Source organism: Mustela nigripes, chromosome 7 (assembly GCF_022355385.1).
Source record: "Mustela nigripes isolate SB6536 chromosome 7, MUSNIG.SB6536, whole genome shotgun sequence".
In the NCBI taxonomy this organism is placed as follows: Eukaryota; Metazoa; Chordata; class Mammalia; order Carnivora; family Mustelidae; genus Mustela; species Mustela nigripes.
In genome coordinates this window covers 119731449-119749353 of record NC_081563.1, presented here as the reverse complement: position 1 = coordinate 119749353, position 17905 = coordinate 119731449, and the positions used below count along the sequence as shown (strand labels likewise).

The window sequence follows — 17905 nt, the reverse complement described above, 5'->3', positions numbered from 1 at the left end:
GACAAGACTCTGTGGGGTCTGGCTCGCTCCGAGCCTCGAGAGCCTCAGCTCCAAGCAGAGCTGGCTCCTTTCGGGGTCTCTGGTCACAGGCTTTGCTCATGCTGTTCCCCTTCCGGCTGTGCTTTTCCTGTCTCCTTCACCATGTTCGCCCCTCGGCACCCTTTGGGTCTTGGCTCGAGTCACTTCCCCGAAGAAGCTGTCCCCATCCCACCCTGACTGGGTTCTGGTCTCCTTCTGCAAACTTGTGCCCTTCTCAAGGAGCTCTGCTGGGCACACTGTTCCCTTCCCCGACTGGTCATTGTCTGGCCCCCAATATGGGAGGCAGCACGAGGGCAGGCTTTGCTGTCTCCTTCCCTTGTGCCCGTCACCACTGGGTGCTTAAGAAAAAGCTGTTGAATTAAAAGAAAAAATTAAAGTATTTGTGTTAATGATAAAACTACAACTTTGGACATAATTCACTAGAATCATACAACTCCAAGGCTCAATTGGGCTCAGAAACCAGCCAGCCTACCATTTTGAAAGAGGAAACTGAGGCTCGGAGACAGGGACATCTTCTCAGGTCAGAGTGGGTGAGAGCAGAGAGCAGAAGCCGGGCCTCTGGTGTCACTCTCCACCTGCCGTTCTCCGTCTGTCATGGAAACGCCCCTTGCCTTCTATCACCACCTAAATTCACCACTGGTGCCTCAGGAGTGCCAACCCATCATCCCCATCAGCCCTAAGCCCTTGGCACAAAGACTCAGGAATGCGCTGGCAAAGCCTCTTTCCGGTAAACTCTTTTCTTAGCTTTGGAACTCCTCTCCTCCGAGATGCACACCCAGGCCCGAGGATAACCATTTCACCCCAAATGAACCGCAAGCCCTACTTTTAAACATTCTCCTTCTGGTTCCTCCCAGGAACCTGAGACCATGTGAACTATCAGGGACCTGAGATGTTCTGGGTCTATTCCAGAAGGGGAAACCGAGGCCAGAGAAGGCCCAAGACTTTCCCAAGGTCACACAGGACAGCAGCAGGGCTGGGACCAGAACTGGGGCCTCCTCACCCTCAGGCCCTCGCTTCCTTCCATCTCCAGAGCAGGATCAAGGTGGCGGCGCCTGCAGGCTTGGATCTCACACCTACAGATGCCTCTTAGAACAAGGATTCTTTCTCGGCCTGTGGTCGGCTCTGCGGTCCTGTCACCGCTCGTTAGCAGAGAAGAACTCTCTACTTGCAAAAGCGGAAAACACACTGGCATTCTGAAACAAACATTCTAAAACAAGCGATGTTGCAAACCTGTATGGCAAGCACGAAACACGCTGGCATTGGAAAAAAAACAAAGAACAAAAAACAAAAAACAAACAAACAAAACCCTCCAACCGGTATTCAAATTAATTGCCAACCTTTAAACATGGAGAGATTTTTACAAACAAATCCAGGTTTCCACCTTCTCTTAGAAAAATCAGACAATCTGGCCATCGTGGTGCTGCCCCCGCCCCCAGCCTGCTGACGCTCGGCTCAGCGGCCTAGCGGTTATCACACACACGTCTGGCCATGGCTGGCCACATCTTCCCTTCCACGGCCCTCCCCGGCCTTGAAGGCATTCAAGTTTACTGCCTTTCTGCTGCTGGGTTGGAGAACCCCTTCTGTGAGCATGGCCCAAGTAAGTGGTCACATAGTCACTGTTGGATGCCTCCAGGGACAGAGGGGTCACTACTGGTCTGTTGCACAGCTGGTCAAAGAGCCCTAGTGGGAACGAGAACCATGGCTTATTTGAATCCATGTTTAACAGGTCACGCTATGATTTAATAAACTTTGAAGCACCTGCTAACCAGGCTTCTCCATGCTTGTTTTGGCCAAGGCACATACGAAAGCTGCTCTTCGGAATGACTTCACAGACTTCCAGGCCACTGAAATGAAGTGCAGATGCCATGGGATTATGGGCAAATGCGGGGCCAGGTCTGGATGTCCCTTTTGACGTTTCAAGGGCAGCCACCGGCAATATCAAAAGAGGGTTTGAAGGTCCATCCTTGGGTTCTTGAGCAATGACAGCTCTCAGACAAAATGCCTCTCCATGACCTTGCCAGGGGCTGAAACCACCACCTCCATGTTTCATAATCCACGGAGACAGAGGGGGGCTTCCTACAGCAATGTCAGCACCCTGAACACTTCATCAGGAGGCAGCCCGGCAAATCTGGGCAGACGCTCTTTGGAGAGTTCTTGGCAAGCTTCAAATGTTGGACCTTTAGAATAGCACCACTTATCAGCCGTCAAATCTCAAAGCCAACAGAAATACTAGAGTCCGGGACTACTAGCTCGGGGAGGGGCCATGCATGGATCATCTCTAACCACTCTCTAACCTTTTGCTGAGAAGCGCCTGACAGGACCCCAGACAAGAAGGGTCAGCCAGCCTTGGCGGCGCCACCAGTCTTCCTGATGATGGGTCAGAAGTTCTCTCCACTGAAACATCCTTCTCTTGTCGCCAGTTTTATCCCCAGAGTAAGAACCATTTTTAAGCCTGTATTCATCCACAGCCCCTCAAGGACCACCACACTTGCCCTCCCCCATCTGCAAGCTAAATTGTCCTAGGTCACCCACTCCTCCCTGGGAGCTGGGGGTCTGCCCGCCCTCCTGCAGTTACCAGGGCCGCCCCCCAACCCTGCCCGCCAACTCTTAGCATATTTTCACAACAGCTGTGGCTTTAAGAGGGCGCAGTTCTTGCCCCAGGACCTCTGGGGAGAAGAAAGGCCAAGTCCAGCTGTGCCATATCCCAGGCTCGCCCGCCCAGAGTTTGTCCAGATGGTTTCATATCAGCACACAGCTTTTGTTTATTTAGCACATACTCATGTCGCTCAGCTGACTTTAGCAATATTGATTCATTAAACCGCCCTAAACATCTGAGATGGAGTCTGTTATCGTCTATACAATACAGATGATGAAATCAAGAGATCAAGACATAGGGAAGTGGAGTCCCTCGCTCAGGGTGCCAGTGAGGTGGGGGAGACTGGAGCCTGGGCCTCGAACTCAGGCCGCCGGAGCCTGGCGCTAGGGCTCGCTGCCACCCCGTGCTGCCTTCCTTCCTTGAGGCTGTCATGTTGAGCTTTGGGGTGAAGGCCTCCGGGGAGAACTGGAAGTACTGTCTTCCTGATCGGTCAGACTCATCCCGAGATTGGAAGGGACTTGTCTCAGGTCATTCCGCTCTGCAGTGATGGAGCTGGGGCTTGAACCGGGTTCGGAATTCGGGGCTCTTGGCTCCAGCCGATGCTGGATGGACTCATCAGGTTTAACCGAAGTGGAATCCGCCAGGGTCGGGGTGCCTGGGTGGCTCAGTGGGTTAAGCTTCTGCCTTCAGCTTGGGTCCTGATCTCAGGGTCGTGAGATCAAGCCCCGCATCGGGCTCTCTGCTCAGCAGGGAGCCTGTTTCCCTTCATCTCTCTCTCTCTGCCTGCCTCTCTGCCTACTTGTGATTTCTGTCAAATAAATAGATAAAATCTTAAAAAAATTAAAAATTTATAAAAAAGTAAAAAGAAGCCGCCAGGGTAACAATAGTACAAAGAACCTGTCGAGGGAAGTGAAATGCGTTCTAATCTGGCTTTGAGTCCACATAGATCTCCCCAACGAGCCCCTGGGCCAGGGACAAGAGGAGGAGTACCTAACGCAGGCAGCTGATATTCTGAACGAGCAGATTTCAGGAACTAGATGGAGACTTCATGAATTCATAACCCAGCAACCCGGAAGTCATCACGCTCTATCGCGTGCACGTTACACCAGTCCCAATGTGGCATGAAGAGCCCTCATAGCCAGTGCTGGGCAGCGCACCTTGTCTGGAAGGATCTTTCCTGTCCAGTGGACTTGATGCATACTTGTTTGTTCTGCTGAAACATGTGCACCATAGGATGGGCACCTGGCTGCTCTCTGCTCCCTCCCTGGGAGGGAGCAGGGTCCCCTGCCTGCCGCACAAGAGAGTCCTCTGCCTGCCCTACAGACTGTCCCCGTGTTGGCTCTGGGGTGAGAACCGCAGGCTGGGGGCAGGGGGGAACTGATGGTCACTATCATCAGATGTTGTTGCTTTGTTGTACGTTATGAACCCCAAATACATTCTTATCTCTGTTTCAAAAATTCTCTTTTGGAGATATTTAAACAAAAAGAAAACATGATCTATTTCCCCAGGCGGTTTTCAGTGTTCTTCCCTCCTTTCTGGGGATCTGGATTTCCATCTGTTATCATTTGTCTTCTGTCTGACGTTGCCCAGGTCTAGCGGTGATTAATTCTTTCACCTTTTGTTGCACTGAAAACGTTTTTTATCTAGCTTTTACTTTTGTTTATTTATTTATTGTTTATTATTTTGAAAGACGTTTTTGCTAGGTCGATAGCAGGCCCCCCCACCCCCCAACACCTGTGGGATGGCGTGGGTGTTCTCTTCTGGCTTGCGGGCTGTCTGAGAATTCACTGTCACTCTGATCTTTGTTACTCTGTGTGTCTGTCTGTCTTCTTCTTTTTTTTTTTAATCACTGGCCCGGCACCTTGACTATGATGTGTGTTAGCCTGTGCAGCTCGTTCAGGGTTGTTTTTCTCGAGGTGCTGAGCTCCATAGAACAATGGCTTTACAATTTTCATCATAGTTGAGGAATGGCCATTAGTTCTTTCCTCTTTGCCTCTTTCCTTTCCTTCTGGTATGTATCTTGGGCAGTCAGTGCTGTCCCGCAGGCAGCTCTGTTTCTTTCTTTTTCTGGTATTTTCTCTCTGTGCTTCATTCTGAATAATTTCCATTACTGTGCCTTTAATTTCAGTTTTTAAATTTCTTTTTTTTTTTAATCTTATTTATTTGACACAGAGAGAGAGATCACGAGTAGGCAAGAGAGGCAGGCAGAGAGAGGTGGGGAAGCAGGCTCCCTGCTGAGCAGAGAGCCCCACATGGACCCTGGACCATGGACCCTGGATTGGTGGGACTCGATCCCAGGACCCTGAGATCACGACCTGAGCCGAAGGCAGTGACTTAACCCACTGAGCCACCCAGGCACCCCACTTTTTAAATTTCTTAATTAATTTCTTAATTTCTTTAATTTCACTCTTCAACTCCACATTTTTCTTCTGTGGTGTCCCATCTGAGGTTATTGCCACTCTGGTCAGTTGAATTTCAGATACTGTATTTTTCAACTCTGGAAATTTGATTTGGATTTTAAAAATATATGTCGGGTGCCTGGGTGGCTCAGTTGGTTAAGAGACTGTCTTTGGCTCAGGTCATGCTCCCGGAGTCCGGGGATCGAGTCCCACCCACATCAGGCTCCCAGCTTGGCAGGGGAGTCTGCTTCTCCCTCTGACCTCTCCCCTCTCATGCTCTCTCTCTCTCTCAAAAAAGTAAATAAAATCTTCAAAATAAAAAATATATATATGTCCTCTGTCTTTCCTCATTATGTTCATATTCTCCTTTATATCCTTGAGCATTTATCATGTTAACAACAGCTGTTTCAGCTCTTTGTCAACCAATTCCATCATCTGTGCCATTCTGGATCTATTGGTTTATTTTTCTTCGGACTCTGGTCATATTTCTTCTGCTTCTTTGCATGTGTGCTGATTTTTTCTTCTTTTTTTTTGGATGCCAAAGAGTGAATTTTACACTGTGGCGTGCTAGGTTTTGTTGTATTTCTTTAAACAGAGCTGGACTTCGTTTTTGCCAAGCCGTTCAGTTACAGACCAGCTTGAAGCTCACTACCAAGCTTTATTTATGGCTGGCTGAAAGCAGCTTTTACTCTAGTACTAATTTAGTCCAACTACAAAGGCATGACCTTTCTGCAGATTCTGGCCAGTGCTCTGGGTTATGATGAGGCCTCTCTGCTCTGCCTTGCAGAAACTTCAACTACTCCCAGACCCCTGTGAGTGGCAGGAACTAGCTGGGCCATTGCTTTCTGTTTGTTCTTCCCTTGGTCACACCAACTTTCATCCCACACATCCTGCTCAGAACTCCCCAAGGGGTCCAGGAAACCCTCTGCAGATTTTCGGAGCACAGTGTCTGTACAGCTAACTCCTGTTAGTCCTCCCCCCAGATTCTAGCCACCGCAACCTTCCTGAACTCTGATGTGTGCCTCCTCATCTCAGTGATATAGGGGGCCTCTGGCTCCCAGCAGACTGGGAACACCCTCCATAAGATGGGGGCACTCACCTCTGCTTATCTGTTTCCCTTGTCTCGGGAACTCACAGTTCTGTGCTTCCTGATAGCCGATGTCTGAAAACATTTGTTTTACATATTTGAATGGTTTTCCAGTAGTTACCATGAGGGCAATTCCCATAGCACTTACTTCTTCATAGGTGGAACTGAAAATCTCTATCCTAGTTGTTTTCATTTGGGGTTGAACTCCAAAATATCATTTAACGAATAGACGGTGACTTCATTAAAGGTCGCTAGAGAACTTTAACAACATTGTGTTTGGAATTCCTGAGTATTCTTGAGTTTTACAACTCTACCAGGAAGCCGGTCTCTGTCAGGAATTTATGAAAGGTTGAGCTGGGGGGGTATCTGGGTGGCTCGGTTGGTTGGGTATCTGCCTTTGGCTCAGGTTATGATCCCTGGGTCCTGGGATCAAGTCCCATATGAGGGTTAGGGTTAGGGTTGGGGTTAGGATTAGGGTTAGGATTAGGCTCAGCTGGAAGACTGCTTCTCCCTCTCCCTCTGCCTGCCACTCTGCCTGCTTGTGCTGTCAAATAAATAAGTAAAATCTTTAAAAAAAAAAAAAATGGGCAAAGGACGTGAATAGACACTTCTCCAAAGAAGACAACAAGCACAGGAAAAGACGCTCGCTGCCATTAGCCAATGGAAAATGCAAATCACCCACCAGGATGGCTACTATTATGGGTTGAATTATGTTCCCTCCTTAAAAAGATAGGTTGAAAGCCTAAGTCCCAGGATCTGTGACTGTGACCTCATTTAAAAATAAAGGCTTGCAGGTTTAATCAAGTTGAGGTCATCAGGGTGGGCCCTAAAAAGAGGTAAATTTGGACAAAGACATAGGGGTAATATGGCCATGTGAAGACAGAAGCAGGGATAAGAGTTATGTTGCCACAAGCCAGGGAATGCCTGGAGCTACCAGAAGCTGGAAGAGGCAAGGAAGGAGCCTCTCTCAGAGGATTTGGAAGGAGCACGGGCCTGCAAACATCTCACAACTGTTAGACAATAAATTTGTTGTTTTAAGCCACCTGGTTTCTGCTACTTTCTTGTGGAGCCCCAGGACAGATACATAGGTATCATTTTTAAAATGGAAAATAAAGTGTCGGCAAGGGTGATGGTTAATTTTATGTATCAACTGGGCTAGCCCACAAAGCCCAGCTCTTTGGTCAAGCATTATCCTGGGTATTTTCATGAAGGTGCGTTTAGGATGAGATTAACACTTAAATGGAAAGATCGGAGGATCCTCTATACGGGTGGGCGTCATCCAATCAGTTGCATGACTTAATAAATAAAACAGACAGACATTCCCCTTGAGCAAGAAGTGCTGCCAGCAGACAGCCTTTGGACTCATATGCCGATCTTTCTTGGGTCTCCAGCTGCTGGCCTGCCCTACAGGTTTGGGACTTACCAAGCCCCACAACTGCATGTACCCATTCCTTAACATTTCTTTCTCTCTATAGGCACACCCCCAGCCCTCAGCTTTCTCCTCCTCAGCACTACACCTGAGCGAGGACTGTCGCTCTTGGTTAGGATCTGAGATGACCCCTTGTCAGTTTTCTTGCATACAGAGCCCACATCTGGTCCTTGGGAGACAGACAGGCATCCCTTGCCCAACAAATTCTAGAAGGGGCTGCACACAACCCAGGCACCTCTCCCTTGCTCCATCATCAAAGCACCTTCCTACTGACATCCTGTCCTTTAGTTTTTTTTCCAGGCAGGGGTCTGTCCTGTGCACTGGATTGTCACCCTAGAGGAAACACATATTAAGCTCCACTGAAGCCCTCTTCCCTAGCCTGAAGGTAAGTAAGGGGCAGCTGGCAGCCCTCTCCCTTGGGGGACTCAGAACACCAATGGCTCTCTTCCAAGAAATCCACACCCCAAGTCCCCCACCTTCAACTCTAACTCCTGACTCTTTTATACCCTCCACGTGAGTGAGAAAGTTTAGTGGGCTACAGGTGTTTTACCATCTCCATTGTAAACACAGAATATGGTACAGGCATGTGGGATTCCTCGCCGCCTTCCAAAAACCATCTATTTTAACATCTTGTTGTATGAGCGTTTAAATACCTACATTATTCTTGAACATAGTACAGCTACTATTGAACCCCTAATTTATTATCCCAGACGTGGCACTAGGCCCTTTAAAAAAAAACTCATTTGAAGTTACGAATAGGTATGTTCGTAACCATTTTACAATTCTACAACTAAGAGTTCACACAGATAACTGGTGTTCCAAAAATTTGCGGAGCGCATTGTGTGCGCTTTAGTAAGACTCTCGGGAGGAGGCAATGCTCTCAAAACCTGGGTGGAAAGGACTTCAGAGGTTACTCAAGTCAACTCCCCCCACCCCCATTCGTTCCCTTTAAGCAGCAGCTAAGGTTAAAGCTAAAGGTTAAGGTAAAGGCTGGGAGACTCAGCCAAGGTCATCACAGTGAGAGATCAGATGCAGGCCATCACTTGTCACAGTAGCCTCTGATTTGTATTAAAAAAAAAAAATTGGATAAATTCTGATTCATACTGCTAATTTTAATGTTTATCCAACCAGTGGTAGAAATTAAATTTTAATGCAAAATAACTATTTCAGAGTCTAAAAAATTGAACCAACTGGGCTTTCAACACTATGTGAAGCTACGCAAATCCCAATCTACTATACAGGAGAATAATGGATTCTTAATTGAATCTGTGCCTTAGAGTGGAAGAATGATTTTTAAATGAAAAACCCCACGGAGGTGGTGATGAGAAATGAGTTTAGCCAGATGAATGATTCTGGCAGAAAATAAGACAGCAAACTAGGCTGGAAAATAGCTTTTTCTTAAAGATCTCGACTACACCAAATGCAGATTAATTTGTGTCCAGTCAACAGTGTTTTATTCCCATCTTCCTAGTCCCGGTCCTGTGTCTTATGTTCTGATACTTATAGATGGCAGTCTCCAAGGTTCCGCATATGCACCCTTCTTTTTTTAAAGCAACTGTATATAGCAGAGTGGTGGTATTATTATCCTATCTAACGAATGCTCCTGGGAACCTAGGATTTGCCGTTCAGTGTTCTCAGACTTCGGTCCTGCGCTTTTCTCCTGCAACACAACCACCCCAAGATTTTAGGGCTGGCAGAGAACCCAGAAATAATTTAGTGCAATACCGTGTTTCAGAGATAAGAAAACGGAGACCCAGGGAGGGAAGCACGTGGCCCAGGAAGGTCACAGGGAGAGTTAACGACTCTAATCACAAAAGTTAAGCATTTTGACAGATTCATGAACTCTTAGGCAGTTCCATCTTCAGCTGAGAATCTTTCAGTCATATTTTGTAGCCTGAAGTGCTAATTAAACCCGAGGAATTATGGACTTACTATTTATAGGTAGGAGTGGAGGCATTAAGTAGGCCATGAAACCTGCGGACACAGGAGATTCTGTCTCCTGAGACTCATGTGTCACAGTCAACCTTTACATTTTAAGGCAGAACTTCAGCAATGCACGGTTTCAACTCCCCTGATTCTGGACTTGGCCTTGAACCGCACTTTAGTCTTGAAGGACCACAGCTACTGCAGCCTTCTTGTATTCCCAGACGAGGAACCCCACTTTTTCTGGCCAATATTGCCATCACCCAGTGGAGAGATTAAAATCAGCCTTTCAAACCGATCAGTTATTTAGAAAGGCTGTATTTTCAAACTGTTTTTCATTATTTCAAGTTCTTGCCAACGATGCTCAGCCAATGTGCTTTCACTGAGAGTGAAAGAAAAAGAGAAAGGAACATACCACCTGGATTAATGATTACCTCACATTTCTTCTTCTTTTTTTAACTGTTCAGAGCAGCTTTCATTGGATTGCCAAAATCAAATCTCTCTCTGGAGGCCCAGCAGTGTGAACAAAAGTGCTGAAATCAAAGAACTTCCAAGTCTGAATCTGTCAGAGACTCTGGTACTGGGGAAAAAGTCATTTAACCTCTCTCCATCGGTTCCCACTTCTGTACAATGAGGATAAAACTATGGAGGTACCTCTCCGGGGCACTGTGTGGATTGGCTAATTAAAGCTAATTAAGCCCCTGGAAAGAACTAGAAAATACTATGTAAGTGCCGAGTATTTATGGGCCACTAACAGTCACAAAACTCCTAAGGGACAAGATTCTGTGCAGACGGCGCGATCCCTATTGGTGGATCCTAATTACTGGCTGCTTAGAGGAAAGCAGCGGGTGTTCTATAACAAGGCAGGGAAAAGAAACATCACACAATGTCGTTCAACAACACCATCTTTATTCAAAAATATATATCTATGAGACATTTCAGAATATACTGCTGCCGCCAATGACAGCCTATACTTCTAAATAAAGTCCTAAATTAATATACAAATTTAAGCTTTAAAAATATTCTTTAAGAAAAAAAAACAAAACAAAGAAGAATGAAGACTTTCTGAGGAATATGACCTAAAGGAAAGGTCCTTTGAGGCCTATGGATGCCCTAAAGAAAGAAAAAACACAAAACAAAACCACCCACCCCACCCCACCAGATCACCTCATACATACAAGGAGAAGAAAGGTTCATTTAAATTAAAAGAAGTAATAAGCACAGTTGGGGAGGATAAGGGGAGAATTAAGATTTAAAAAACAAAAGTATTTCATTAAAAAACAAAACAAAGCCCCAAACTAACTTCCTCATAGGAAGTCCACTAGTAACAGGTGTTAGGAGGCCAACACATTCATTTACATAATTGCTACAGTTTCATTTTTTGCTCTTGCTGTATTCATTATGCACCAATTGCTGGTCAAACTCAATCAGATAAAACATAGCAGTGGGTGAAATCCATCACGTTACGACACTTTCATCTAGCTGATCAGAGCAAATATCTACTATACCCTTTTGATTCATGGCTAGTAAAATTTCGCTTCCTCGGCGAAAGCCAGAGAATGTCCGAGATGGGTCCGTTCCAAAACAAGCTCACACGCGGGACTAAAGAGCGCACCAGATGGGGAGTGGGGCGCATGTGCACACACAGCGAAGACTAGACTTGATCTTGCGATTTTAGTAAGGTCACCTACTGCCCTATGGCCTCTGGGAAGAAAAACTTTATAGTTACAGAGACTCATTAATTTAATAATGACAGGACAACAGGCAGTGTCAATAAGCAAACAACACACGGTCCATATTCAAATCCAAAACACAGCTCAAATGCTACTATGTTCTACACAGAGTTAAACTGAACACCTGCTACGACTTTCCGTCGTTCTCACTTCATGGCAGGCGGGAGAGCTTCTTAAAGGAAAGCCTGCCACATGTTTAAAACACAGGCTATGTTTCAACATGTTTAACATGTAAAACCACAAGTAATTGGCTTTTTGGTAATCCTGAAAATAGCAACTCAAAATAATGGAGATTCTGCGGCCCCCACCACTGAATTCCTTCTTACAGCTTCTGGATTTCAGCCTCTGGGCTCTACTCCTATTATACTACTGGGGCAAATTGTTTTCTGCCCTTTCCAATGTCAAAAATAAGCCTGCCAAATCAGAATGATTTACAGCTAGCAGGCCTAACCTTCACTAAAAGCAAGGTAAAAATCCTCTCTGACTACGATATATAGTCATAATGTCAGCTGGCATGATAATGGAATTAAAACCCCAAATTAAAAATCCCTGACTTGCCCCCTTCCTCTGCCCGAGATGAGCTATCCCGTGACAGCCCATCAGAGGACCCCTCCCTCTTCCGGGCACAGGGGCGTGCGGTGGCCAGGGGCGCGCGCGCGCACACACACAAACAGGCACAGTGTCATATTCGCAAGGGACATACTCAAGTTTACTCACCATACTGCAGACACGCGCGCAGCGAAGTAAATGTTAGTGTGAGCCCTGCTCCCCGAAAGACATGGGTTGAAAAAGCAACAACACCTGTGCAGAGCCCAGACTCTTAGTAAGTCTTAAGCTTTTGGGGCCCACCAGTGCCATTTCTAATAATTGCCTTCACAACCAATCAGGGACAAAAGATCAGGTTTTTAGGAGCGTTTTCTCTGACAGTGGGTGGCTTGGAAGGTTGTTTGTAGGAACCTGGAGCAAATAACTTACTTTTAACTCATGCTTGTGATCCCTGTTACTCTTGTTTCTGAACTGTGGCTGTGTTCCAGATCAGCTTTAACTCTTACCGCTAGATGCCCTAGTCTGCTCACAAAACAAGCGCACCTCACTTCTGACTACCCATCACTAAAAGGAAGGGAAAGGAAGGATGAGATTTGGCAAACTCTTTATGGCAAAGCTGCTTGACGGTTGTGCCTCCAACCTTTGGGGTAGATGGTAGCCAGGAAAAGTCCATGAGTCCAGCGCGAGTCCTTCAGTGGAGGCCCGGACTGAACTTGAACAAGCCCAGCTCAGAAAAGAGAAGTTGCTTTCATGACACAATGCTGTCATGAGCGACAAGATTCTTCTGAACGCTTCCAGAAGGACACATGATTTTCGTAACTTCTTGAGTGTAAAGAGAGAGCTAAGAATGGAAACCCAACAGGGGCATGAAAACATGAAGTGGGAGAGCTTGTACTCCTTGCCCATACGAATCTAAACTGGACTCCACTCGCCACTGTTCTGAATTGTGCTCGAGAGAGGACGGAGAGGAGGATCAGAGTCTGTGGTTCTTGAGGCTGCGGGAGCGGGATGAAGGGACAGAACCAGGGGCCACAAGGTTATTTCCAGCCATGACTTGCCCTCTTCTTTCTGCTGGTCGAGATGGGATCTGGGGCATGACACCTGTCCTAGTCAGTTGAAAACAGGTCACCAGCAGAGGGCAGCGGGGCCAAGCCTCCTGTGACGTTGGGCAGCAATGAGAGGTCTGGCAAACTCTGAATATGGGACTTCAGTTCCTTGCGGACCTGGGTGACCCGAGCAAGCTTCTGTTTATATTCCTAAGGAGGCAAAGAGAAGCAATGTGGTTAAGTCCGTGTGTGCTGATGGCCCGGCTTAGGGAGCCAATAGAGATACTCTCAGCTTCTTGCTCTACGTTCCTCCCAGCAGACCACCCCTCCCCGCTTCAGCCAAACTACAGTGTTTGGGTTCTAAAAAGGAAAAAAACTCGACATAAAAAAGGAAAGCAGAGTTCAATAACGGCAACAGTGAATTAAATGATATTTGGAAGGAAAAACAGTGACACTTTGTATTTGCATTCTCTTAATTGGTTCTTATCTATTTCAAAACACCTTATAAAATAAAATACAGATTCTCAGGCTTTCCAATGATCTCGAGGGTTCCACCTAGACATCCCTAGAAAACTCGATATAAAGCAATACTTAGCGTTAAACTGAGAGAGTAATCCAGTATCAGCGAGCACCACAGAAGCTCGAATCCCCACTGCCACTGCCTGCGTCCAGGACTTCGTCATTCCACGCCTGAGCAACTGCAGCGAGGCCCAGAGGAGGCCTTCTGCGAGGCTCCCCCAAACATGCCAGGCTTATCTTCTGGAAGGCCAGCTTTCATCAAGCTACTTCCGTAAGAAAGAGAAGTGGGGCACCATACTCTCTCTGTGACTGCTCAGAGCTCCAGATCTGCTAAGAATAGCTCCTGCCTGCATGTATTTCCTGTAGCTTCCCAATCCCCTGTGCACAGGCCGCTGCCTGCGTGCGCCATTGGTTTGGGGTTCCCCTCAAGCCTGGAGGGGGATCTTTCTTCTCCTGGTCTCAGGGAAGTTCTGCCTCCCTGTCTCCCCAGGAAAAGCTTTCCTCCTCATCCAGAAGACCGGTTCTGGAGCTCTCCCGCGCGCAGCGGTGCGTCTGAGCCCCGAACAGGCTGCTCTGAGGTGCTCTCTTCACACAGGTTAGACTCCTCGGCTCCTCTAAAACAGGACTTCCCTGATGACAGGAACCTGGTGCACTATTTTCTTTCCTCCCAGCGAAAGGCACCCTTGGTAAATCTGGCTGCAGTAACAACTCTGAGCCTTGTGAGGTGTTTATGGCCCCTCTTGGGGCTGGTTTTTTCCCTTAAAAACAGCTGTGTCACCCTCCTCAGTCTTTCCACAGAGACAGAAAGGTCCTGAGAATGGATCCCTGTGGACTAAAGCCTCTCCTGCAGGCATGTAACAAAAGCCCACAGAACAGGCTATGAGGCAAAGACTGGGTTAGTTTTGGCTCTGGCTGTAACTTGCTCTGTGATTGTAGGTGTGGCCTTCCGCTTCCTTTGTCCTCACCTTCCTTATCTGAAAGTGAAGGAACTGGCCCACTCACAAGATTGTTCTTCAAGTTCTAGATTCCTTTGTACCAGATATGTTCTACACACTTACAGAGGCAGAGAGTTTGAGGGCATATGCTTAAGCACTCCCGGGAAGAGTGATAAGACAGGAAACAGGTTAAATGAAGAGGTCAATCTGTAGACAAAGTCCAGGCGAGGACAGGGAGAAGAGATATGGAAGCACAGGCAGGGAGGCTCTGTGGCTACATTAGTGCCAGCAGTCAAGGCTTCCACCTAAAATGAGAGCTGCTCACACAGCCATGGGATGAAGAGACAGGGGCAGAAAGTGAGCTCTCCTGGCATCCCATTTCTTTCCTTTGTAGACCTAACGCAACTAAAATAATGGCTGACATAAATTATGATGATACCCCCATCAAATTAGTGAGCTTCAGGAGGCTAAGACCAAACCCAACTGCTTTACCCATCATCCACCATGACCAGCAGTACCCTGGAAACAGTAGGTGTCCAATAGTTGCCCAATAAATTAACAATACATGAAACATAACATTCCAAGCACGTCACATTAAGTAATCAGCTTTCATTCTTGAAACTGGTAACCACTTTCAGGTCTGAGGATCTAAAATGTCAAGATTTCCTTGTTCTTTCCTCTGCAAACATTTTTTTCCTTTGGTTTTTTATACTTCAAGGGAAATTAACAGAGAAGACTAATTCTCTATTACTGAACATGGATTTACTTAATAAACTTCTCCTGATTCTATGTACAAAAAAGGAAAAATAGTTACTAAATAGTTATCCCTTGCTCTCTACCCAAATCCTCTGACCAAATGTGAGAGACAAAAACCACCCTGACTTGGAGCCATCACTCCTGGCAGCTACACAGGACTTCAAGTGAAGGCATTCCTTAAGAACAGTCTGAAGATCATGAACGGACCGGGGATCAGAATCCAAGGCTCTGGACTCTGGAGTTACGCTCACACTAACTTAGTAAGTCCATCTGAGTTTAAAAGGGAAGGCAGGTGATCTCATTAGATACCACCTTAAGTTCAAATAATCTTCTCCTAGGCAATCTTTTAAAAACAAACAAACAAACAAACAAACACCATTTGTTCCTGTCTGGAGGTCGGGAGGTTGGGAAGAGGGAGGCTGCAATTATATCCTAAATATCATCAAAGAAACTTCATTTTAATTTTAAAGGAAACATGTTCCCCATCAAAGTCACCTCTCTGGGCCAGTCTAAACGCTGATAAATCCCGTACACACCTCCTCATGCCACTGGGCTACTCTTTCCACAGGGATTTCTACTTTCAGAGCAGGTGCATGAACCTAGGAGGAGGACATCACTACAGAAAGGACGAAAGTAGGACTGTCAATGAAAAAGATTAAAAAGCAGGGAGTTTACATTAGCAGATAAGACAATGAAATACTAATCAGGTGTAAATCTAACAAAATATGTACAAGACCCATATGAGGAAAACTACAAGACTCTGATACAAACAAGAACTAAATAAATGGGAGATATTCCATGTTCATGAATAGGAAGCCTCAATATTATAAAGACGTCAGTTCTTCCCAACTTGATCTACAGATTCAGTGTAGTCACAGTCAAAAGCACAGCAAGCCATTTTGTGAATACAGACAAAGTGCTTCTGAAATTTACATGGAGAGGCAAAAGACTCAAAATTGTCAACACAATATTGAAAGAGAAGAACAAAGTCTGACAACATTCAACTCCAAGACTTACTATGACGCTACAGTAATCAAGACAATGTGATACTGCCCAGAGAACAAATAGATCAATGCAACAGAACACAGAGTCCAGAAATGCACCCACATCAATACAGTCAACTGATCTCTGCCAAAGGAGACAAAGGCAATACAGCAGAGTGTTTTCAACAAAAAAGTTGGAACAACTGGACACTCACATGCAAAACACCAAATCTAGACACAAATCTTATACCTTTACAAAAATTAACTCAAAATGAATCACTGGCCTAAATGGAAAACACAAAACTATAAAACTCCTAGAGAACAGGAGAAGTCAATCTAGATGATCTTTGGTCTGGTGATGACTTTTAAGATACAACACCAAAGGCCTGACCCATGAAGGAACACACCAAAGCTAGACGGTACTAAAATTTTCTGCTTTGCAAAAGACACTGTCAACAGAATGAAAATGACAAGACACAAACCAGGAGAGAATGTTTTTATAAAAGACAACATGTGTTATCAGAGGAATGCAAATTAAAACCAGATACCACCACACATCTATTAGGATGACCAAAACCCGAACACTGATGCCACCAAATGCCAACAAGAAGTGGTGCAAGAGGGACTCTCATACATTCTGGTGGGGATACTAAATGGTACAACTATTCTGGAAGACAGTCTGGTGGTTTCTTACAAAACTAAACCTACTCTTACCATACAATCCAGCAATCATGCTCATTGGTGTTTAACTCCAAAGGAGTTAAAAACCTGCACCACACAAAAACCACCACTTAAATGTTTGTAGCGACATTTTCCATAATTGCCAAAACTAAGAAGCACCCGAAGCTCTTTAGTAGGTGAACCGATTAATAAACTCCAGTACATCCAAACAATTTTGTGGCATTAAAAAGGAGGGCTTTATCAAGTCATGAAAAGACATGGATAAATGTTAAATGCATATTCCTAAGTGAAAGAGGCTAATCTGAGAAGGCCACATACTGTATGAGCCCAACTATATGTCATTCTGCAGAAGGCAAAACTATGGAGATAGGGGTTGTGGGGATGCACAGGCCAAGCACACAGAATTTTTAGGGTAGTGAAAATACTATAATGATGGACACATACTGTCATACATTTGTCCAAACCCACAGAACATATGACACCAAGAGTGAGCCCTACAGTATGGACACTGGGTGATTAGGACGTATCAGCAGAGGTTCATCAATGGCAGCAAATGCACCACACTGGTGGGGGGCTGGGGAGATGGGGGGGGGGAGTATATGGGAAATCTCTGTACCTTCCTCTTATTTTGCTGTGAACCTAAAACTGCCCTAAAATATAAGCCAAGAGGTCTAAATGCATCAGCAAGGGTAATTCTGAACATCCAAATACAGGTGAAGATCGCCTTGAAAACTGTTAAAACATGCAGCTGGCTTAGCTGAGATAGCTGAATGACCTAGTTTAATGCTTTGAGGAGAAACAAGTAGGTAAGAATTCATGGCAAACTCTGACTAGGTCAAACTGAATAATGATAGTAATTTTAAAGTCCCCTAAATAGATCAGGTAGTAACAGACTCTGATCTCCAACCCGTCTTTTTTTTTTTTTTTTTAATATATTAATTTAATATATTAATATTTTTTTCCCAAAGTCATCTATAAACGTCACCACAGACAAACAAGAAAAATCAAGATTGAATCCAAACAAAACTATCCCCCAACACAATTCCAGCTCTCACTCGCCTTCCACCTTTCCTGCTCCCAGACCCTCACTGGTCAGGCAGTGGCACTTCCTTCCCCACAAGCTGCCTTCCCAGTTTTTCTCTTTGGTTCAGGACAGGCAGGGGAGAGAGATCATGAGAACCTAAGAATCTTTCTTCTCAACCTACCAGTCTGTCTTCTAACAAAAGTTTGGTC

The 17905-nt window shown here is 45.7% G+C and overlaps 1 protein-coding gene across 1 annotated transcript in view; it reads right to left on the bottom strand.

The window, feature by feature from the left end:
- Window positions 1-10360: 10360 nt before the first annotated feature.
- Window positions 10361-17905, bottom strand: part of RPRD1B (regulation of nuclear pre-mRNA domain containing 1B) — a 50502-nt gene continuing 42957 nt past the window's right edge. Inside the window, exon 7 of the mRNA XM_059406986.1 lies at window positions 10361-13008. Within this exon, the coding sequence (XP_059262969.1) occupies window positions 12859-13008 (150 nt within the window). The 3' untranslated portion in view covers window positions 10361-12858. The remainder of the gene's footprint in view (window positions 13009-17905) is intronic.